General features: G+C 53.4%; 1 protein-coding gene across 1 annotated transcript; it reads left to right on the top strand.

Annotated features, from left to right (window-relative positions):
- Window positions 1-1,054: 1,054 nt before the first annotated feature.
- On the top strand, window positions 1,055-22,063 carry TPRN (taperin). Its single transcript, XM_005511568.3, has 4 exons — window positions 1,055-4,616; window positions 18,286-18,472; window positions 18,739-18,866; window positions 19,227-22,063. Exons 1-4 carry the CDS (start codon window positions 2,319-2,321, stop codon window positions 19,287-19,289), a joined length of 2,676 nt encoding a protein of 891 aa, XP_005511625.2. The 5' UTR covers window positions 1,055-2,318; the 3' UTR covers window positions 19,290-22,063.
- Window positions 22,064-22,708: the final 645 nt, after the last annotated feature.

The raw sequence follows: 22,708 nt of genomic DNA, 5'->3' as shown, positions 1-22,708 counted from the left end.
GGAACCATTCCATGCCGGCACTGTCCTGTCTTTAAATCAAAGTCAAATTTGCTGCAGAAGCCCAGGATTATTTTTCCTTGTCTCCTTCTCTTTCCCTCTGTGATGTGGTGGTGTGATGGACGCAAACCCAGAGCGGGAGCTGCGCACGGGGAGTTTCCTCTGCCCTGGAAGAGGGTGAGGAACTGATGCTTCGCAGAGGTTTAAGGTGAAATCGCACGTCTCTGAGTCCCGCTGGGCCCTGCTCTTTCCCTGTTCACTTGTCACCTGCCTGTGCTCGGGGTTGTCCCAGCCGATCCCACCGTTGCCAGCCCAACGTCCCTCGCAGGCGGGATGTGCCATGTCCGGTATGGACGTTTCGCGTTTGCCGCATCCTGTTACCAGCTCCACAGCCACATCAGCCGTGCCCCGGCGCTGCGGGGACACTGGGACCTCGTGCCCGAGCTGCACGGTGCCGCTATGTCCCAGGTCCCATCCCCTGCCATCGGCACACCCGGTTGTGCAATCGAACCATTTTTGTGCCAAAATACGAGCGCTGAGCAGGTTTCCTGGGAGCCTCTTAGTAACAGCACTCGGGCACTACTCCGGGGTTAACTATGGGTGTAAATACAGCGAGCAGGGGATTAGCTCCAGCGGGCTCACTTGGCAGCCAAGCTTCACCGTCCAGCCCTTAACGCTGTTTCACTGAGCCAGCCGGGTAAGAAACAGCTGACAGAAATGATAGAAGGCAGGGAAGGAGACAAATAATGGCTGGATTTATTATTTTGTTATAAAGGCAGGCGGGCATTTAGTGAAACCAGCAGATGTCAGGTTCTGTCCCCACAAAGGGAGGCGTTTTCTTCGCACCAGGTGCAGATAAACTGTGGGGATTCATTAGTTCAGGATTTATGGGCTTTACACAGGCTTAAAAGCCAACCAGACAAGACTGCGAAAGAGAAATCCATTGAGATCTCTGGAGCACAAAGGCACATTGTTGGCTCTGTACATGCCTGAGCCATGAGTCACCAGGGGCGGGGAAATGTCACCACCCGCTTGCCCGCTCTTTATCCTCAACCCTGGGCACCGGCTGCGGGCTGGGAGTGGGACGGTGCCGTGTGGATCTGTGCTTGGGTACAGCGAGTCGTGTAAATCTTGTGTTACTTCAGCCAAATCACGAAGCGCTTCCTCCTTCCATTCAGCTCTGGTTTGCCGGCTTGGGGCATACAGCACATCTGGGCATCGCACAGCCCTGGGACACAGGGAGCTTTGGCAACAAAGTACTATTTTCGGTCGCTTCATTTCCAGGTATCATTTGAAAAAGGTGCAATTGCTCTGTCCTGACCTGGGAGTGCAAAGGTAAGAGCCTTATCAGCAGGATACGGTGGTCCGGCCGTAAACGCACCTGGAGTGGATGAAGCCGCTCACATCCAGGCAGCCCGGGGCGCGGCTGCGGCGAGTGCTGGCCAAAGGTCATCAACGTCACCGTGTGCCATGTCCCCTGTGCCTCCCGGGCTGAGGATTTTGGCACACGGTGCTACTGGAGGTGTGGAAAGTCCCAATCCTTTCCTGATTGCATCTGCTTCCCAAAGGAACAGGTTGGCGGTTGATAACAGGCCCTGCCTGGCAATAACGCCGTGGCTGTGCTATTCCCCACGCTTTAGTGCCCAACAAGCAGCCACGGCTGAAGAGCAAAGCTGGTGGGAAAAATGCTTCTGTGCCATGGAAACCCCCAGTCCTGCGACAGCCCGACAGGATGCCCCTCGGTGCCCAGGGCTCGTTCCTTGGCTGCTCATGCCCAGACACCGGCTGTGCCTCAGGCTGTGGCCAAGAGGACGGGGGTGACACCGAAAGGTGTGTTTTACTCCCCCCATCCTCGGCTGGCACGCGTGGGCCAGCGCAGGATGGGTGGAAGGCACAGAGGAGGGCTTTTTGGGTAGAGTCGGCCACCGTGTCTCTTCGCAGGCGGGAGAACTCCCGGGCCTGCCCCAGCCCGGCACACAGTGCCTGGGGCTCGGGTGTGAGGGGCCCCGGGCGGTCTCCGTTCCCTGCCCTGCTCCCTGCCCCTCCAGGCGGGTAGCACCACCCGCACCAAACCCCGACAGCTCCCAGGCGGCCCCGCAGGGCCGATCTCTGACACCGCCCCGAGCTGCCGGGGAGCTGGGCGGCCGCACGGCCCAGGCAGCGCGTCGGGGACCCGCCTGCGAGCGCCAAACCCCGCGGGGCCGCCCCGGGCCCTGTCATGGCGCCCGCCCCGCCCCGCCGAGGGCGGCCCGGGGGCGGGACCCGCTCAGGTGCGGCGGGCGGAGGCGGCCGGGCCGCGCAGTGCCCGCTGTGCCGCCGCCATGAGCAGCGCGGAGCTGCCGCTCGGGGCCGGGCCGCGGGCGCAGCCCGCCTGGAAGCGGGAGATCCTGGAGCGGAAGCGGGCCAAGCTGGCCGGGGCGGCCGGCGGCGAGCCGGAGCCCCCGGCGGGGGAGCGGCTGGTGGTGGCGGAGAGCCTGGGCCCGCTGCGGGAGAACCCGTTCATGCGGCTGGAGAGCGAGCGGCGGCGGCTGCGGCAGGGGCTGCCCGGGCACGGCCCCGAGGCGGCGCGGCCGCTGCAGCAGCTGCTGGAGCTGTACAGCGCCGTGCCCGGGATCCGCACCATCCGCGCCGACAACATCCTCATCATCGAGTCCCAGCCCGACGCCGCCGCCTGCTTCGCCGAGGGGGACGCGCTGCCCGGGCGCCGCCGGGACCCGGCCGCCGCCTCCTCCCCGCCGCGCCGCCCCGACCCGCTGCGGGAGCTGCTTTCCCGCCGGGGCGCCGCCCTCGCCGAGATCCGCGCTGACCAGGTCGTCATCTACGAGGCGGCCGAGCCGCCGGAGCAGCCCGAGGCGGCCGAGCCGGGCACCGTCAGCCGCCTCCTGGAGAAGTTCGGGCAGCGGCCGCGGGGCCGCCGACGCCGCGGCGGGAAGGCGCTGACCGGGCCCGGCGTCGTGCCGGCTGCTCCTCCGCAGGTGGGACCGGGCTCCCCCCGGGCCGGGCCGGCTGCCCCTCCAGCGGCGCCGGGCTCCCCCCGGGCCAGGCCGCCCCCTCCGCAGGTGGTCCCCGGCTCCCCCCGGGCCTCGGCGCCCCTCCAGAGGGTCCCCGGCTCTCCCCGCGCCCTCGCCCCAAAGGCGGGACCGGCATCTCCCCCGGCGGTGCCGACCACCCCCCCGCCACTGCCGGCTCCCCCCCGGGCTGCCACCCCCCCAGCCGTGCCCGCCGCTCCCAAGCCCGCTGTCCTGCAGCCACCTGCCCCCCGGGCCGCCCCCCCTCAGCCTCTCCCAGCTCCTCCCCAGGCTGTCACCCCTCAGCCCACAGCTCCCCAGCTGTCCCCAGCTCGTCCCCGGGCTGTCACCCCTCAACCCACAGCCCCCCAGGTGTCCCCAGCTCCTTCCCGGGCTGTCACCCCTCAACCCACAGCCCCCCAGGTGTCCCCAGCTCCTTCCCGGGCTGTCACCCCTCAACCCACAGCCCCCCAGGTGTCCCCAGCTCCTCCCCAGGCTGTCACCCCTCAGCCCACAGCTCCCCAGGCAGCCCCGGTTCCCCCCCGGGCCTCAGCCCCCCAGGTGGTCCCAGCCGCCCCCAAGGCTGCAGCCCCCCAGGCCAACTGCTTTCTGCACAAGATCGGCTCCAACTCCTTCACTGTTACCCCCCGGGGACTCCCCCCTGGCAGCCGTGTCCCCGAGCCCGGTGCTGTCCCCACCGGCCGCCCCGCGCCGCCCAAGGGGCCACCAGTGCCATCCGCCAGCGCTCCCCATGCCACAGCCAACGCCAGGAGGCCAAAGCCGGAGGAGGCCACAGCGGCCGTGTCACCCCCACCTAGTGCCAGTCTGGCCCCCAGTGCCACCAGCTCCACCCAGCCGCTCTCCGCCTCAGCCCCCCGGGCCGGGGGCTCCTTCGAAATCCACCCGGCCCCCAAGCCTGACTTGGCCGCCATCCCAGCCCACGACCTGCAGGCCCAGGCCCTGGCCAAGCTGCGCCTGAATTCACGCAATTCCTTCCTCTTCGTGCCCCGCCGGGAGGGCAGCCCGGCTCTGCCCCCTGCCCAGAGCACCAGCCCCGGGCCACCGCCACCGTCCTCGGAGGAAAAGGCACTGAAGGAGCCCCCGAGGGCTTCCGCCCCGGAGCAGGAAGAGCCTGTCGCTTCCCCACCGGCGCCTCTGGATCCGTCGGTACCTGTGACTTACATCGATGACATTGTGGTGCCAGACAACGGGGAGCTTTCTCCCGGGGCTGGCTCGGCTGCGAGGACAGGGAGCTTGGCGGATCAGCCTGGAGGAGCCGGCCCTGACCTGGAGATGGAGTTTTCCTCCGTGCCCACCTACAGACCGCACTCTGCCCCTCTTCAGCGGGGAGGCAGCACCTTCACTGTTGTGCCCAAAAGGAAGCCCGTTGCCTCGGGACTGCAGACTCTCACTGCTGCCAGCGGAAGGGAGGAAGAAGAGGAGGAGGAGGAGAGCAAAGGAAAAGGCAAAGCTGTGGAGAATGCCGATGGGCCCCAAGTGGGGGTGTCCCATAAAAAGCGCTACCCCACGGTGAATGAGATCGAAGTGATCGGGGGGTACCTGTCCCTGGAGAGGTCCTGCATGAGCAAGACAGGCTCCCGCCGCAAGAAGGTAACTGGCTGGGGTGCCTCTGTGCGGAACAGCCAGGCTGAACGTGGCTTGGTGCAGCTTTTGGCTTGGCTTTCCATGAGGCAGAGGGAGATGGGCAGCGCTTTTCTGCTCGTTTTGAGAGCCAGAGGCTTAGCCTGGCAGAGGGTGGACTGGTTGCTGGTCCACTGAGTAGATGGCACTGGGATATGACCCATGATAACTTCAGGGCCTCTCCCGCAGTCACTTCTTGGAGATATGATAACGGAAAGCAAAATATTTCAGGTATTTAGAAGATGGAGGTGAGTCGTGTGGTTTGGCCGGCTGCGGACCTGCCGCTGTCCTGCGCTGCTCGCTGTGCCTGGCAGGTGTTGGACATGTTGAGCTCCCCGTAGTCACTGCCCGCCCTGTGACACTGGGCAGTGTGACATTGGTGCCTTCCCCGCATTAGTAACCTATTGATAGAGGCTCCGGAATTAGGTCCCTATTAGGCAGAAAGAGATCAGCAACAACTTAACTCCCCTTGATAGGATTATACCACCTGGCTGCTCATTCAATTGCTCCAAGCATCTTTGGGGTGGATGCCAGGTTTTCTGACTGCTTGGGATCTAACTTAGATGCTTGTGAGCCCTAAATTGAGAATTAATATTTGCGTGGCTTGGTGAAAAGCATCTGGATGTGATAGAGACGCAGTCACGCTGAAAGAACAGGTTATTTTGCTGCGCCGGAGGAGTAGGCGTGAATTGTTCAGCTCTGAAAGCAGCACTCCGAGGTGACAAATCCCCGTTTCTAGGTCTGCGATGTGACATGTGTTTCCATAGCGGGAAGAGCTGTTTGACGTTCCGTTACCTAAATTCAACTAAATATTTGTTGGACTGAATCCACGTGGGTGCCTGAGGCACTGAGCATTGTAATTTGAGGAAATCCTTTGAATGGGGTGCACCTCATTTAGGAGGGAGGCAGGGAGTGCTGTTTCTCCTGGCTTAATGTTGTTAAATTCCTTTGTGAGGGCATGCAGGCTGTACTAATTTGATTGTGACTAGTGCAGGTAGCAAATCTGGAGCCTGAGAGCCGTGAGATCCAGAATAAGCAAATAAGCAGCAGTGTTGATTCTCACTCAGTGCTCCTGCAGTTTTTTTCATGTCCTCCTCCAGGGAAATGCTTGATCAGACTGCAGTTGTTTTGCTGCTTAAATACCTTGTGGCTTGCACTCCTTGCAGCTGTTTGCTTGGCTCTGCTCGGGTCAGTTTGGGGTGTTAATTGGATTTACATCAAATGAAGTGTGCGGTATAAATGGTGAGAATATCAAGACGTTACAGTTATGAGTACTCTTAGGATGGAGGAGAAAATACAGGGGAAACGTTGTGGGACAGCCACTCTTAGACAAACCCAGCTTCTGATTTCTCTGTGCAGGGCAGTACTGGTGGGGCAGCAGCTTTGCTGGTAAGAGAATAAAGCCTCAAGTAAGCAAAAGCTATTAATGGCGTGCAGTGGGAGCCATCCTTACCCGTGCAATAAGGAGGGAGATGAGGACAAGGCTGGTGCAGCGCCTGAATTGTTTAAGCTGGGTCGAAGAGTGGAACAGGAGCCCAGAGAAGCAGTTGGCATCTCCATTCTTGGAGCTGTTTGAAACTTGCCTGAGGAAAGCCTTGAGCAACTGAGCAGGTCAGACCTGCTTGGAGTGGGAGTTTGGGCTGGAGAGACCTCCAGAGGTCATTTCCCACCCTAAAATATCATATGATTCTTTGAAATTGGTTAACGACTGTTTTGTCTGTTCAGTGTTGGATTTGTGTGACATTGGGCAGGTCATGTAGGGTCTCCAGCTATGTTCTTATGGGCTTAATAGCATTAACTATCCTGCTGTGAAGATGATGTGTGCTAAACACTGTGAGATGCATGTACAACTGTATGGCATTCGCTAAGAATTATATGTGGGGATGTCCTGTGTGAGAACTTGCATAAAGATCTAGTTTCTGAGAAGAGAGATATTAAAAGGCAGAGGAGGAACTGCCTATTATATTGCAGAAATCAGGAGACTGAAACAAATGGGGACCCTTGTGAAAATAAGATCCAGCTTAAGGAGAAGTAGTAAAGATACAAGTTTCTGGGTAAAATTAAAAGTGGCGATGTAGTGGGAGAAATACAGGGTTTTCTTTCAATTTCCTTCCTGGCAGGGGCGGCAAGCACGGAGTTTGTAGCCTGGATTCAGAAGATGCTGTAGCAAATGGAAAGATTTCTGTTTACTCTTAACATAGAGGATGTTTGTGGCTTTTCCTCTGGGTAATAAGGCCGAGTGTTGATGCCTGAAAAGGAAGGAGCTAGCATTAGGACGCATTCCTTGGTTTCTTCCCAAGAGATTGCTGTGTGTCACCATGGCAACCGACCAAAAACAAGGGTTCTGTTTTGTAGGTCTGCTGGGGTTTTCAGAAACTTCGTTTTGGCCAGAATTGGGCAGCAGCAGCAGACATTTCCTGTGGGCTGGAAGCTGCAGTGCTTTGGTAAAACCAATGGCCCTTTTGCTTTTGGGAGTATCAGAATCAAACCTGGTGCTGGTTTCAGTGAGCAGCCACCCAGGTCTCTTGAGGGGATTCTCCCAGGCAGACCTGCCGATGAGCCCACCTGCTGCGAGCTGCTTCCTTTCCAGACTTTGCCTTGGACTTGTGGAAGGGTCTTTCTCGACCCTGGACCATACTTAAAGTCGTGTTTTGTGAACTTTGGTGACTTGGAAAAAAAATATCAGCTTGCCGATGTAAGGAATGTGGGTGAGATAAGCAGCCTGGAAAGGTCAGATTCCTGCAGATCAGGGGTGTCTGTGCTTCCAATCCAGGCTAATGATTTATTAGCGGGGAGAGAGGCGGTTGTGGCAGTTGGACTGATTGTTCTGAGAGGTGCAAATTGTGTTTTGCTCCAAATGCGGAAGTTCAGCCTCCCTTTTCCGTCCCCTAGCCTGGCCACTGATTGCCGGACTATGGTATTGATGCCAGCAAAACGGAGCTGACTCGGTCCCCGGCCTCCGGCCAACATCCTCCTTGACTTTTTGGCGTGGGAGAGCAGCAGGGCCAGCGTGGAGCGGGTTCCACGCTGCTGGTGTCTGTGGGGAGGGAGCTCCAGCTCCTGCACTGCTGCAGGACTCGCTTGCACTTGGGACCTTGTGGCCTGTTGGTGTTCAAGGCTTTTCGGGGGAAAACAGCTTTATTGCTCTTTCCAGACACTTCAAATATGTGAAGCAGCTATTAGTTTTGGGGTTGGAGCTGGAAGTTGAGCTGATGAAGGAGAGAAATGCTGTGTTTCTGTGTCAGGATAAAAAAATGGGTTCCCAGCTCTCTTGTGCAACTGGAGCTGCTGCGGTGGGATGGTCGTTGTTCACCCAGGGCTGGGAAGGTGAACGTGGGGTTGTGTACGACGGGACGTGATCAGGATCTGCAGCTGGAGGGCAGATCCCCGGCCATGCTCGTCCCAGGGAGTTTGAGCTCTTGTCCTCCTGCGGGTGTTCAGGTGCCCTTCAGGACTTTTTGAGACCTCTCCAAGCAGTATCATGGTTAGTTCAGATAAAACAATGGGGGTGTGACTTCAGTTTGAAGACTAAGTGAATGTTCGCAGCATTGAGTGGGTGTGCGGGTTCCGAGCGGAGGTCTGGGCGGCTGCAGAGGCTGTCAGTGCTGACGGCGAGGGCAGGATACGTGCGGGGGTGGAAGGAGACCTGCTGACCTTCGTTCTCAACGGGGAGAGGATGCGGAACGCTGCCGGTGACCTCTGCTCAGTGCTTGTCTTCGCACTCTGTTACTACAGAAGAATAAGGACACGTCAGCCTGGTAGCAGCCCCAGGAGGAAGGGAAGGCTTTGCTGCAGGATGTGGATCTTTGGGATCTCGGAGGATAAAATCTAGCTCGGCTGAGCTGACAAGAATCAATCTTGGTTTGGTTGCCTGCCAGAATAACGCACAATAAAGTTGTCAGCAAGATAACAATCTAGGTTTCTGTAAAACACGTGACTGGCGTGTTGGGGCGAGTGCTCGGAGAGGACTGCAAACTGCCGAGCCCGCTGAGCTCCACGGACGTGGTGGTCAGTCTTCAGGCTTCGTGTTCTCACCTGGCTGGAGGCTGGACTCTGCCCTGGGGTCCTGCGCGTACACAATTGGTCCTGACTGTGCCCCTTCCTTATGTCTTTGCTCTTGCAGTTCAATCCGAGTCACGTTATGTTTGTCCTCTCCGGGACCTGGTACGTCCTGGGGATCCTGCAGGAAAGGTGACTTCTGGCCAGGCCACCCCAAGTCCTGCAAATAACAGGACTTGAGAGCCAACAGACGACAAATTGTGGATGGTTTTAGGGTTTTTTGCTTGTCGCAGTCTGCAGTTTGAGTGCAGCAAGGCGAGCTGCAGCCTTAACACGGCTTACAAGAGCAGGGCATCCAAACGGTTGGAGTCTAACGCTTTCCTGCTTCTTTGCAAAAGTGTCTTCAAAGATGTTCAGCTTAGGTGGACTTTAGTACGGTCCATTTTTCTCATGTTTTGAGCTGCATAATGCCTGAACATGCCTTACCAAATGCCCGCTTAAATGTCTGTTCAAAAAATGATTCTAAACATCCCTCAGCTTTTCATCACAGGCAGGACTGGGCAGCGGTTTTGTTGGTTTAACCTGCTGAACCTCTTGCTCTGTAGCTTTGCCTCTGTCCCGTTCTGCTGGAGATGGTCTCCTGTGAGAACCAGGTGGAGTCTGGGATGCTGGCAGGGACCAACACTTCAGCTATTGCCCAGGCCTGTTTGGAGCAAGTCTGCACGGTGCGGAATCCAAACACCGGCGACTGCAATGTATAACACAAGTAAATTAACCAGAACACAAGTAAGTTAACCTGGTGGCAGAAGCAAAAATCTCTCTGCAAAAAGTACTTCATTCTCTCATCTCTGTGTTTTGGAGGGCTCAGGGCAAAGATTTGTGTTATCTGGCTCTCGGAGAGCTGCATGTTCCTGTTCTGTTTTCTGTCTCGTGGCTGTGCTTTGCATAGATACATCTGTTGCCTGGAAGGAGGGGCTGTAGTACATACCTGACACGGATGTATGGAATTTTTGGTAGATGAGCTCAGTGGTGACAAGTTCCTCTCAGAAAATACATGTCTTGGGTGCTGAGGCGTGGTCCGTCCCCTGGTGGTTTCCACTGCCTGTCAGACGTGAGCAGGCTGATTCACCCCGACAGAGCCGCTTCCCTGCCCTTTTCTAATTCTGCTGATTTTTAGCCTAAGATGTTGGCTCCCAGAAATCGGGATCATTTTTAAACCACCTCACAAGCTGCACCTGAGGCTATCGGTGGAGAAGTAGGTTGGTTTTTTGTTTCCCCGCTGCCTGCCGACACTTCGACGTGCCGGCACTTTGTATAAACCCCCGGCAGAGCAGATGAGTCATATTTATCTCATCTCTGTAGTGGGAAATTTTCTGTGACTCTGAGATTTTTTGCCGGCCTTGTGACTCCTTGTGCTGCAGTGACAGTCCGAGCTGCTCCCAAACTCCCCCCGGTTCTCTTCCTCCCATCCCCTGCTTGTCGGCAGCACAGGCGATGGGGCAGAAAGGCGAAAATAGAAACTCTTACGCAAGTAAGAGCTGCGCCTGCCTTTGAAGCTGGTTAGGACATGCCCAGGGCTCAGCCCTGCCCAGAGCTCGAGAGGAGATTTGGAGCGCTTTGTGCTCTCAATTCTGACCGTGCGGATTACACTTAACGTTATCTTAATCCGTTTCCTTAATCTGTGGACCAGATTGGAGATGGTTTGTAATTTCGCTCCATCTCAAGAATTCAGCTTGGCTGGGGTTTGGGTTTTCCTCCCCGCTCTGTGTTTTCCAGTGTGTGGTTCTTGAGGCAGTACATACAGGTTGACTGGGGTAGAAGTTCTGCTTCTCTGTGTTATATGTGGAAAACGATAGGAAAAATGAAAATACTTAGTGTCCGAGTTCAGTGGCAGTAAAGGAGACCTCAGAGTTGCTGCAGCAGCATCGCCTTCACCTCTGGAAATCTGCTCAGTCCCCTCCTGTGTGAAACATGGGCAGTTTAAAATCTATTTATAAACCCTGACTGTTCCTAGTGACTGGTGGGACATGGGGATGCGTGAAGCTGTGATGATATCTCTGTTTGGACAGCTTGTGTAGGAAGAATCATGTGGAGCGGCTGTATCACACAGAGACGCTTCGCGAACATCCTGGCAAAACCTGGACCGAAGGAGCTTGGTGCTGATGTTTCCTGAGAAGCGCCCTTGGGATGGTCTGGGGGACCTGGCAGGGTGGAGCTGCTGTTCCGTAGGCATTTGGACTATAAGCAAGCTGAAGAAAATAAACCAAAGACAACAGGAGAGCAAACTGCTTGCATGCTTAGGGAAATTGTATGGCTTGCAGCGAGTGAAAACACAGGTCTGAGAGCATATCCATAAGGCCCGTGGTGAACTTGCTGCACTTAGTCACTTCTCTTCGAGGAAGTGTCTTTTGCATGTTAGTAGTACATAAAAAGGGCAAGAGAGACATGAGCTTTGTTGTGCAGCTGATACTGTTCATGTCACTGAAACCTTGTTCTCCTGAAGTCCGGAACGAGCTCCTCTCCAGGTGGGAAGTCATTCTGTTCCCAGCCTCCCCATGTTTCCCGGGAAATGATGCTCCGTCTGTCCCATTCCAGCTGGAGACGGTTCACTTGTACCAAACCGAGGGATGTGTTTGGACTTCTCTGGTGGGTCTTGGTTGCCCAGAAATGTTTGTGGGTGGCACCTCCCAGGGCTGCACTGCATTATAGCCACAAATTGTAGGCTCAGAGTTGCTTGTAAAGCAGAATCCTCTGCTGTTTGGGAGTTTTGTGCGTTGTTTGTGAAGATACCAAGTCTTGGCACTGATTGTATCTTGTTTGTGCCTCTCTTTGTGTATTCAGATGAGATCTGTTTTCATATATGTAGGGAGATGTGTCCAATTCTTATGGGGCAAGTAAGTAATATTTGAGTTGCTTGTTAAACTGTGGAAGGCTCTGGCTCCTCTGCCCGCAGATGTGCGAGGGAATGAAGGGATCCTTGGGTGAATAGCTGCTTTGTACCCTGTCACACTGGGACTCCAGCGGCCCTGGGCTTGTTTGGGTGCTGCAATCTCTCCTTGTCCAACAAGGTCAAGGGAAGAGTTAACAAAGCTCCTCTGGGACTGTCCCTACCCCATCACTTGTCATCAGGAATTTGAAACTTCCCCGTGTCTTGTACGAGGAGTTTAATATTTCGAATCTCCATGCATTGCTCCCATCTGCCATGTGCTTCAGCATATTGATTACACAGAGCTGGCTGTGTGGGCTGCCTTGTAAACGGAGACTTGTCTTGGTTTGCCTTGTGGCCTGGGAGCTGGGATGCCGTCCTGGAGGCCACCTCAGCTTTGCCAGCAGGTCGGTGCTTCCCAACACGCTGCCGCTGTGAATCCGCGGTGCTGCTGGCTCTGGGACACAGCTCATAGTTGAGCAGAGCTCAGTGTTAAAAACGCTTGTTGGAAAAGCCCCGTCAAGTGAGACTATGATGGAGCAGCCAACTGCTGTACCCCCAAACTCTTCATTTTGTACAGAGTGACAGAAAAGTGCATGTCTGAAGTGCCATCTGCAGTTTTCTGGGCACGCTTAGGCTGCTTCAGCCATAGGTACAGGGTTAATCTGATCTAGGAACCAAGCCTCAAGTCCCCTCCATTCCTAGGGGTACCTGTCAGGGAAAAAACAATGTTAAGGAAAGGCTTTAGAGGTACAAAAGCTCCTTATCTTCTCCCAAATGATAGCAAATGCCTTGGTGATGCTACTGCAGCCCCCAGGGTGCTGGTCCAGCCTGCTGTGCATAGAGATTTTGCCTTGGCTTGTGATCATGTGTCAGCCCAAACTGTTGAATATTTCCAGGACAAAAGTACAGGTGTGCAGATGAGCTCATTGCTAACTCCTATGAAATGGCTAATTTTCCCAAAACTTCTTTATCTGAAAGTTTCAGAGTAAACTACATCGCATGAGGGTTGTCTGGAGCATTGGCTGCAGGTAGTAATGAAAAAAATGTAGGTCCCTGCAGAGATATGTGGTTTATGAACTGGTCCTCTGCCTCCTTTTACTAAATTTGCTCATCTGTGAGAATGGTCAGATGGAAAAGCCTTTGGGGATCATCGTCCACCATAAAATATCTGCTTCTACGCTCTGTTTCCAGTCTCACAAGTAGTAGTTTGTGTGGGGAACCTCCCTCTCACCCCACAGAGCTGGGAGGTTGGTCCGTGTTAGACCCGTCTCTTCGCATGAATCCTGAGCTCCGCTGTGCCCCAACCTCCCCAATGGGTTTTGGTGCTGGAGGGGCTTTCCTGCCCGCCCTGGGGGCTGTTCTTTGCAAATCTCTGTATGCTCTGTACCAACCCGATGTGCACCCAGCTGTCGGCTGCCACAGCCTTCAGGTTTCTGGGGTCACGTCTTGTGCTTTAGTCTCCTTGACCAAATCTCTGGACAGCCAGTGCAGCAGCAGATACAGCAAAGACTGCACAGAAACACAAGGTGATTTTTGTTCAAACCGCTGATTTTTGTCCATGCTTGTTCTGTCAGAGACTTCAATCCCTCTCTTGTATTCGTGCTGATTGTTGTCCACCCTTCCTGCAGATATCAGCTGAAACCCTCCTGGTGCTGAGAAAGGAGGGATTTGGCTGCCCAGGTGTGAAAAGCTGCTGAAGCAGCTGCTTTAAATCACAGCAGCACCTCGGCAGCCCATGCGTGTCCTGGGGAGTCAGCGCAGTCACTAATTTTGCCATTTCAGGATTATATTGCTTGGGGAGAGAGGATGATGAGAGGAAAATGAGTACCTGAAAAGAGCAAATCTTGATCCCTGGTGCTACTCAGCTGTTTGAATCCTGTGAAGTAGTTGGGTTTGGGAGGTGAGGAAATGGGCTCCATCATTTTCATCACATCCTAGGCTGCTATGGTGGTGATCAATACAGTGACCTGACTCTCCTTCCTGGAATATAGTTAAAGGGTGATGTTTTTATACATATATATATATTTTTAATGCCTAGAACAATATCTTTTTATTCTCACTATTATAAGGTGAGGATGTGGATTGGCAGAGAGGTTCCTGTTCAAAAGGTGCAAAGCACACAACGTTATCACTTTGCTTTTGCCACACCTGCCAAGAAGCAGCTGTGATAACGGGTGGCCAAGAGAAAAGCCACACTGAAAAAGTCACTTCTGGAGTTGAGGATGCACATGAGCCTCACGGTTTGCTCCTCAGACTCACAATGACATCCCTGGACTGTGAGAAGCCGTTGGGTATTTGCTCTTTCATTAACTGGGGGGTCTTGTAGACTTGCCCACCGTGGCTTTTGGAGGTGAGGTGTCTGCTGACATTCCGTGTTCATGTCACAGGTTGGATTCTGTACACTGGTTATTTTTATTTCTAATATGTGTCTGTACATGGGGGCTGTTTCGTTGTTGATCAGGGTGCAGACTGGGTCCTCACAGCCTCCATCACCCCAAACACGGCTGACTTTTTATTTTCTTTTCTAAATGAGCCATGTATGACTCCTCAGATTTACGTTTGTTGGGCAATGTTTACCCTGGCTTCTCTTTCCTGGGTACTTTATTACGCACTACTATTCAAATCCCAGGAAATAAATAAATGATTTTTGCTATGGCAACAAGAATCTGGTGGCTGAACAGCACAATATTCCCTGAAAAGCCTGCCTTATCCTTCCCAGTGCAGCTCTGATTGCTGGGTAGAGTATTAATAAATAGATATACAGCTTGGGGTGACCCTGGGTTTGTGACAGTTCAGAGTGAAGCATTTGGCTGAGCAAACAGTGACAACTCCCTGCAAACATCCACTGCTGAAGGGTGCAGAATTCTTTCTTTCCACAGCTGCAGCTGCTGTGGGGGCAGAGACGGGGCAGCCGCAGCTGGGACGCGATGGGCAGTGTCCTCTGGCCGGGCTGCAGCCTGCGGGGCTCTTCTGGGATACGTTTATTGTCTAAAGAACATGACCCCTGTTGCCTTTTGTGTTTCCATAAGGTCTGTATGCTCTGGCTGTGCAAACCTGTTGTCTGTGGCACTGCTGGGCTCCTGATTTTTCTTTTTAGGTACTTCCTGGGGTGGAATCTGCCTGTGTTCCCAACACACAGCACCCAGTTCTGCTTATCAACTGCTTGGAGGGTTCCTTAAGGCGGTTATATCAACCTGTGTGTCCCCTCCACCTTCTGTAGGATCAATCAAAGCTGGTTTGTGCCTCATGTTTGGGTTGGTAGCTGAGGGGGTGAACCCGGCGTTGCCACGGCTTTCGGCAGGTCTGTTGCGTTGGGTTTTGCGGCTGTTGCTCGGCGTGGGCAGGGCGGACGAGCACCGCGGGCTGTGCAGGTGCGGGAGGGCGGCTGCTCGTGTGGAGCTGGTTCACCAGAGCCCAACCTGTGCCAGCGCCGGCTTGTTTCCCGGTGTTTGCTCTGCCTGGGTGCGTCCTGCTGCTTTATTGCTTTTCCTGCCGTTTGGGCGCGGGTGTGGGACACTGCTGTAGAGCCAGCTGATGTGGTTTTGGGGGGTCTGGCAGGGGGTGCGTTCAGGCCAAGCAGGACGGTCAGCGCTGGCCTGGCCGGAGGTGTTGCTGAAGCAGCAAATTATCTTGTAGCGCGGTCTCCCCTGAGCTGGATGCGTGGGGCTGGCACCGCGGTGCTTAATGAACAGCTTCAACACCACCCGACAAACCCCATGGCAGAGCCGGCTGCAGACACCCAGCCCGGATCAGTTGAACTGGCTTAGGGGGGGAGCTGCTTTAGTCCAGGGCTTAGGCTGGGCTCTTGGCGTGTTGCCTCTGTGTGTCTCCTCGTTGTTTCTGCTGCTTTCTACTTCTTGGTTTTACCCCCTGGTGAGGCTGTTTTCTCCTCCTGCACTACATGCAGCATTGGGCCAAATTAGACTTCAAGTCATTTTTCTTAGAGATTTTCCCGTGACGGCAGAAAAGCAGAAGAACTTAGTTCCATCTCCCAATTCTAAAACCAGGGCACATCTCTCCTGTCCCCTTCATTTTCCATGTTTAGCCAAGTACGTCTCACCCATCAGCAGCCGCCGGCGCTGCGAGCAGCCCGAGCGCAGCGCTGGTTCTGGGACAGCCCTGGGCACGGCCACCCCGGGGCCTTGGTCCCTGGCAGCGCGGCACGTCCTGCGGCACAGACCGCGCATTGTGAGCCGCCGCTGCCCGGCGCGGATCAGGGAGCATCTAGGTCAGCACGAGGGGCGAGAAATTTGGGAAATGGCAACCGGGATGCTCGGATCTTCAGGGCTGTTTTGTTCCAACTGCTTTTCTCTGAAATACAGTCATTCCTCTCCCTGTGTGTCACCTGGAGCAGCTCAGAGGGGCTCTGGCCAGGGCTGGGGCAGGGAGTGGGGAGAGGCAGCTGGTTGCCTTTGCTGCTGCTTAGAATCATAGAATCATTTTGGTTGGAAGAGACCATCAGGATCATCGAGTCCAACCATAACATAACCTGACTCTAGCACTATCCCATGTCCCTGAGAACCTCATGTCCGTCTGTCCAGCCCTCCAGGGATGGTGACTCCAGCACTGCCCTGGGCAGCCTGTTCCAATGCCAGACAGCCCTTTCCAGGAAGAAATTGTTCCTAATATCCAATTTAAACCTCCCCTGGTGCAACTTGAGGCCGTTTCCTCTTGTCCTATCACTTGCTGCTTGGGAGACCAACACCTTGTGTTCTTGTGGGAGCGAGGGGAGGGCACCCAGCCTGCATCCGAGGTCCATCCTGGACTCATGCAGAGTAGCACACAGCTCCAGAATGCTTGTTTACCATGCGGAGGAGGTGTTGGCTACTCGCTCTGCATCTGGGTTTGGTTCAAGCTCCCCTTGTTGCTTTTCTGCAAAGCAGCAGTGAAATGCTCACTGTTTTACCTTGAAAACCCCTGTCGCCCACGTCCCCTGTCTGTGGGCAGCGCAGGGTGACACGCAGCAGCAAACCGGCTGCCGCTCGCCGGCTCTGGCCCCGCGCAGCTGCAGGTTTGGTGTGAGGAGCTCCCTCAAACCAGCGGTGCTGGTGCAGAACTCTGTGCCGTGGGGCTCTCGCTGGCTGCTCGGGGCCATGTGCTGTTTCTCAGCCCGTGGGGTATTTTGTGTATGAGAGAATCTGCAAACACAGCACATGGGGCAAATGTGCTGCTCTTTCTTCTTGCCCGTTGTTATTACACAGCATGAGGAGAGATCTTCTGAACCGTCCAGATCCTACTGCCCGGCACAAGCAACCATGCCCTTTTAATTCTGTTCATAACCCTATTAGCTCAATTTGAAATGTAGTTGGAATTAAAGGGATCACAACACCCTCATAGGCAGCTGCTCCTGAACCTTGATCTGCGTTGGCTGGATACTTCCCTACTCCTGGCATAAATTCTTTCCTGGCAAGCTTATCCTCCTTGTTTGTCTGTTGTATGCTGGCATCAGCACTTCTTCTCTGCTCCTTGGTGTTTGTTTTCTTGGTGTACTTACAAAGGGCTGTTAAACTTTTTCTCAGTGTGAACAGGCTGAATCTCCTCTCCACTTGTCGAGGTGACTTGTAACCAGATCATCTGAGCAGAAGAGTAGATATTGATTAGGATATGTAAGGCTGCAGGGGAAAACCCTTTCCATCAGCTTTTCCTTCCAGCTTGAAGAGGACATGTGGAGTTACCTGCTGCAGGAGGGATGCAGGAACGGGAGCAAATCCAACCCAAGTGCTGCTGGGCTGGAGGAAAGGGCACGTGAGGAGAATCTGAGGGAGCTGGTTTGTTCAGCCTGGAGGAAAGAAAGGGGAGTCCAAGTGCTGCCTTCCAGGACCTGCTGGGTGTCACAGGGAGGACGGAGCCCGGCAGTCCCTGTTTCCAGAGGAAATGCCCTGTTTTATTCCTGATTTATTTAAGCAGCATCCTAACAATGATTACTGTCCTGTAGCCAAGGCAAAAATTGGCTTTCTCAGTTATTCACAGGTGATGAACCTCTCTTAGAGCAAGGGTTGATTTTAAACCTTGTCCCGTTTCTAGTCTTCTCGCTCTTCGCTTTTCTGAATGACCCATAAAATTCCGGTTTTTCCTTGGTAGACTCGTGTGTTGGGGTCATCTTCATTGTCAGTCTCCCAGTTATTGTGCAAAGGTCACTCACGAAAATACTTAATAAAACTGGTTTCAAAACAGAACCTTTAAGTACCTCCCACTTGCGCAGTATTTTCCATCTCTACTACCACCTGCTACCATCTCTCCTTCAGCTGCCTCCATCTTCTCACTTTTGGTGTTAAACTCTGGTTTTACCTAGCTTAAATAGCTTTTTGCCAGGATATCCTCCCAAAAATGTAGTCTGGATCACCAATGTTTCTACTGTCCAGAGCAGGGGTACAGAAATGAGTTGGCAGTCATTAGCAGTGTCACCTTTCCAACGTGTGGATGCTTTCCTCTGCTCCGCGGTGACACCGATCCCTCTTGAGGGACTGGCTGGCATCCTCCTGGATCTCTCAGCCTCCTGACTCCATCCCACCTACGTGATTATCTGCTTTTGTGGTTTCTCTCAGCACAGTAAGAGATTGGCCAAGGCCTGTGGGGAAGGCTGGGGGAGATGCAATGGCTCCCTGAAACCAGGTGAAGCCCTGGGGTGGGACGTGGCCTTTGCCAGAGCAAACCTTGGGATCGATGGTTTCTTACGCTGATTCCTAGTGATTCTCCTTTGCTGTTGTCCAGATGAAGATCTCCTTCAATGAGACAAGTTTGCAAACCATGTTTGAATACCCATCAGAGAGCTCACTGGCAGAAGAAGAAGAGGAGGAGGAGGAGGAAGGACATGCTTCTGAAACAGAGGAGGACAAGTCTCGCACCTTTTACATTCCGCGCCCAAATAGCACTTTGCATCCCAGTACACCTAACTCGGGTGAGCGAGTCACTCTGGTGGCTCTGTGGGGTTGTCAGGGGGGTCTGACACTGTGGATGTTTCCTACAGCCCCTCCTGGGGCTCCACACAGGTGGAAATGTTAACGGAGGTGACTTCTGACAGCAGAATGGGGGCTTGGTGGGGACAAGGCTTGAAGCAGGCCAGGGAACGGCAGATGGGCAGCTGCTGTGCTGTCCCTGCCACGACCCTGATCCTGCTTCCCTTTGGGGCAGTGAGAAATATTCATGTCACCTCTGTCCTTCCAGATTTATCCAGCTACACCCCAAAGCACTCCGTGAAGTTCAGCACGTGGCAGGAGCAGAAGTATGAGGAGATACCCACCGCAGAGGGACCTCTCGCAAAGGAAGCTGATTCCCACGGGACCCAAGTCATGGTAAGACTTGAAATAAGCAGATCTTGGCTTTGTCCTGCCGTGCTCTTATTTCAGTGCTTGGGTCGGTCTGGACAGTGGATGGGATGGGATGTGCTTCCGCTCAACAGCTGTGTGTGTGTTTGCAGCCCACAAAGGGATCACCACATGGTGCCACTCGCAGACCTGCCTCTCCCTCTGTGTGTAAAGGAGACTTAGGGCAGCTGGCACACTTAGTACTTCAGGGCATGTTTGGAGGGGGGAATTAAACGTGCTTGTTAGCCCCGGGCAAGGTGCCAACGCATCCGTCACCGTCCGAAGGTGTGGGTATTCATTTGCTTTGGATTTGATGACACCTCCGTGTCAACTCTGCTTCATCCACAGCTCACCCCCGCAGAGAAGGGCGGGCTCTCGGATTTCAGCAGCGAGCCCGCTCTGTATTTTTGATCGCTCCATCTCCCAGCCTGCAGCAGCAGCTGCTGGACAAAGCGCGTCAGTGCAGCTTCCAACGTCCCTTCAAGCGCCACGAAACGAGCTTCTGGGTCCCTCCGTCACCACCGTTTTCGCTGGATCCTGATGCCAAGGGTGGACTAGATGCTATTGGGTGACTTCAGAGAATATTTGCACTGGACTCTGGGACCTAATTACTACTTTTAAGGTGTATGATTTATTCTACCTGTGGCCTTGCATATTCCTTGTTCAAGATCAGCTGCCGATGAGGCAAATATCTTAAGAACCGATCTGTAATCCCAGGATGGATGTAGATTCTCTCAGTGCTTACCCAAGTCTGCACATCCAGGCACGGGGTGGGGTCTGGACGGGTTTTGTGACACTTCTCCCACCAGCGGCCCCAGTGGAGAGCGGTTCTGGAGCTGGAGCACTGGGAGCTCGGGGCAGCTCGCGGGGTTTGGCAGATACACTGGGTGTCAGTTCGGAAAACCGTTGGAGGTTCGTGGTTTGTTCTGCGTCGAGTTTCACTGAACCATCATGGAATTAATGTGCCAGTTACGTTCTTGTGAAGGAAGCTGAATGCACTGTGTGAGGAATAGGAAGGGGAATTAATGTCTTTAGCTTTAGGTGTCATTTTTGCACTGATCTATGAAGAAGTATCCAGACTGGCTTGAGCCTCTGCAGTATTCCCAAACATTGGCCATAGCTTTGATCTGTTGATACCACTCAGGCATCCAGCCTCTGTAACAGCTGATGTGCTTCATTTTCCTCTTGTTGCTTTGCTCCAGCATCTGACAGGGCCAGGCCCAAGATTTATCTGTCTTGGTTGGTGGGGAGGCTTCTTTCCAGCCCTGCCTGCTCTGCTCCTCCAGCGCAAAGCACAGGAGGGCCACTTCACTCCTTTATTCCGCAGAACTTGAACAAGGAATATGTTTTGTTTTGTTTTTCTAGGATTTTTATAGTTCTATTTTAATTGTTTAATGCAGCCAATATGCAAAAGAATCCGCTAGACTCTTCCATTTAAGTTTTCTACTACTGTAAACTCAGGGTCAAAATTGCACTCTGGAACAGATGGAACACTGCTGCTAATGTGATTTGTACTTCTGGGATTAAAACAGATGCAGGTGGAATAGATCTGGCCTCTCTGGGCTTTATGGAATGAGTGGCACCCCAGCGTGTGGCTCTAGCCCAAGGAACAGGCTGGTATCTTTGATTAAATTGGATACGTTTGTTGGATTTTCTGTTGTATATAGATGAAGGTCTATTCAAGGTGATGCAGGTCTGCGAACTGAAAACGCTTTGCACACCTTGCACTTGTTTTGTGTTTATTGTATTTGCAGCAGCAGGAGGGAGTTCCACTGAAAAATACGGTCAGGACTAAACGTTAGGACATACCTACTTGTAGCTGTTCTCTTTTGCCCTCGGTGCCTAAATATTTCTGGCAAAAAAAATGAGCTACTCAGCAGTTTGGATGTTGGCTGAAGAGGCCACAAAGGAAGATTTTTTCCACCTCCTTGCACTTCTAAGGCTTTTCTTGTTCAAGCTCACTCGAGATCTGCTCCTAGGAGCAGCACGGGGCTGGCAGCACATCTGCCTGGGACACAACACAAGTGCCGTGGAAACAGTGGGGAATCCCATGTGTTGGGGCTTCTCCCGTTAAGGAAATACGTCAGGACAAGATGCCGAGACAGGTAGAACGAAGAAACACACAGGACCGCTAGTGACTGGCGGGTTTAAGGGATGGGTAGGTCACAGCGTGTGGAGTTAAACACAGCAGCACACACAGCCGGGAGCCGAGCTCAGCGCCGAAGGTCAGGGGCTATCTGAAGAAAAGGTTGTGCGCAGCTTTCCCAGAAGAAAAGGTCCCCGTGAGCATCTCACACTATGGAAAAGCTCAGGCCAGTTTACGACAGCTCTGTCTCTAGATTTACAACTTAACTGCAGGTGGTAAAACAAAAGCTGCTTGTGGTTAAAGTCAGGGACAAAGTGCCTGGACTAGTCCTGACTTGGTTCTGCTACGGATCAGTGAGGAAAGCTAAAGCCAGCGATATCCTGCAGCTCGCTCCACTGACATGCTGCTCTGGTCCTGTGTGTGCTGCTCTCTGTGCCCACGACGTCTGCGGTGAGGAAGGGGCAGCGGAGCCGTGCAGTGAGAGTGCTGCTGCAGAGAGCACACGGTGCTGCCATCGCTCTGCTCCTCCAGTCCGCCTGCTCTGCTGCGATTTGTACCTCACCAACTGCTGCCTTCACGCCTCACGGCTTTGTATTATAATCTAGTCCCTGTCTGTACCAGGTGAGCTCCTGCTCTCGGCAGAGCAAGGTGAAGGCTGTTTTGAGGGCAGCACCGTTAGCTGGTAAGTCACCTCCTGGGATACGCTTCAGTATCCCTGTGCTCAAAATAAAGGGCTATTTTCCTTATAGATGACTCCCTGATCTCTGGTATTTGAGGAACAACTTTAGTAGATTTCTGACTAATACCAAAGTGCATCTGGAAGGAAAATTTACTTCTGAAAAAAAAACAAAACACAACAAACCTTTATTAAATGTGGCATCATTGTACCAGAACAGCAGCTGTCCCAGACCAACAGGGCTTTTCAGGCTGAAGAAAAGGTTTAGGAATGCTTTTGTTCACGTGCTTGTTTTTGTTTTGAAGTGCTTTGTGGCTCAGTGGCTTTACCAGCATTCCCGATTTCTTCCTTTAAGACATCCAGCAGTGTCTGAGAACTCTCCAGAATCTGGGAAAGAAATAAAAATAGCTTATTTTTACATCACCTGTTTCTCTTATGAGTTCCCTTTGAATTCCCCTGATCTGCCTTGCAGCAAGAGGGATCTTCCACCCCTCACCACGTCTGATTCTTGGTGATACATCATCCTGTCTCACCTGTGGAGGAATTTCTCTGGTTCATGCTCATATTCTGAATATGAAACACATAAAGCAATTTATCTGGTTTAGAGCATGAGCCAGAGAGCTCCCTGTGGGCTCAACTTCAGGATCTGTTTGCTTTTATTATTATTTTTAAAGAAGATATTGATACCTCGGCTTTTTAGATCAGCATTAGGTTGTGCTCAGCTGACCCTGTTTCAACTGTCTTCCCATTAAAACTGCACGTTTTAGGTTTCTCGCTTAAAGACTAGCTCAACTCTACAATGACCTTAACTCAGACTAAATTCTTCCTTTTATTAATTTTCTTCTATTTTTAGCTAATACTGTGTATCATGTAACACTCCCACTTCCTGTGCACTAAGAAGCAAGGCTGCCCATGGTTTAGGAGACTCACAGCCTGTCCATCTCACAGTTTGAAAGTTCTAACAGTGGACAGTTGTAACAAAGTGGGATAGTAGGGCTGTAGTCCCAAAGGTGCTTTACGCTCCTGTGAACCTGTGGGCATGACGGAGCGGTCAGAGAAGCGCTGAGG

The sequence above is a fragment of the Columba livia genome, chromosome 19 (assembly GCF_036013475.1).
Source record: "Columba livia isolate bColLiv1 breed racing homer chromosome 19, bColLiv1.pat.W.v2, whole genome shotgun sequence".
NCBI lineage: Eukaryota > Metazoa > Chordata > Aves > Columbiformes > Columbidae > Columba > Columba livia.
Note: the sequence above shows the minus strand (reverse complement) of the source record. Positions and strands in the feature narration are given on the sequence as shown.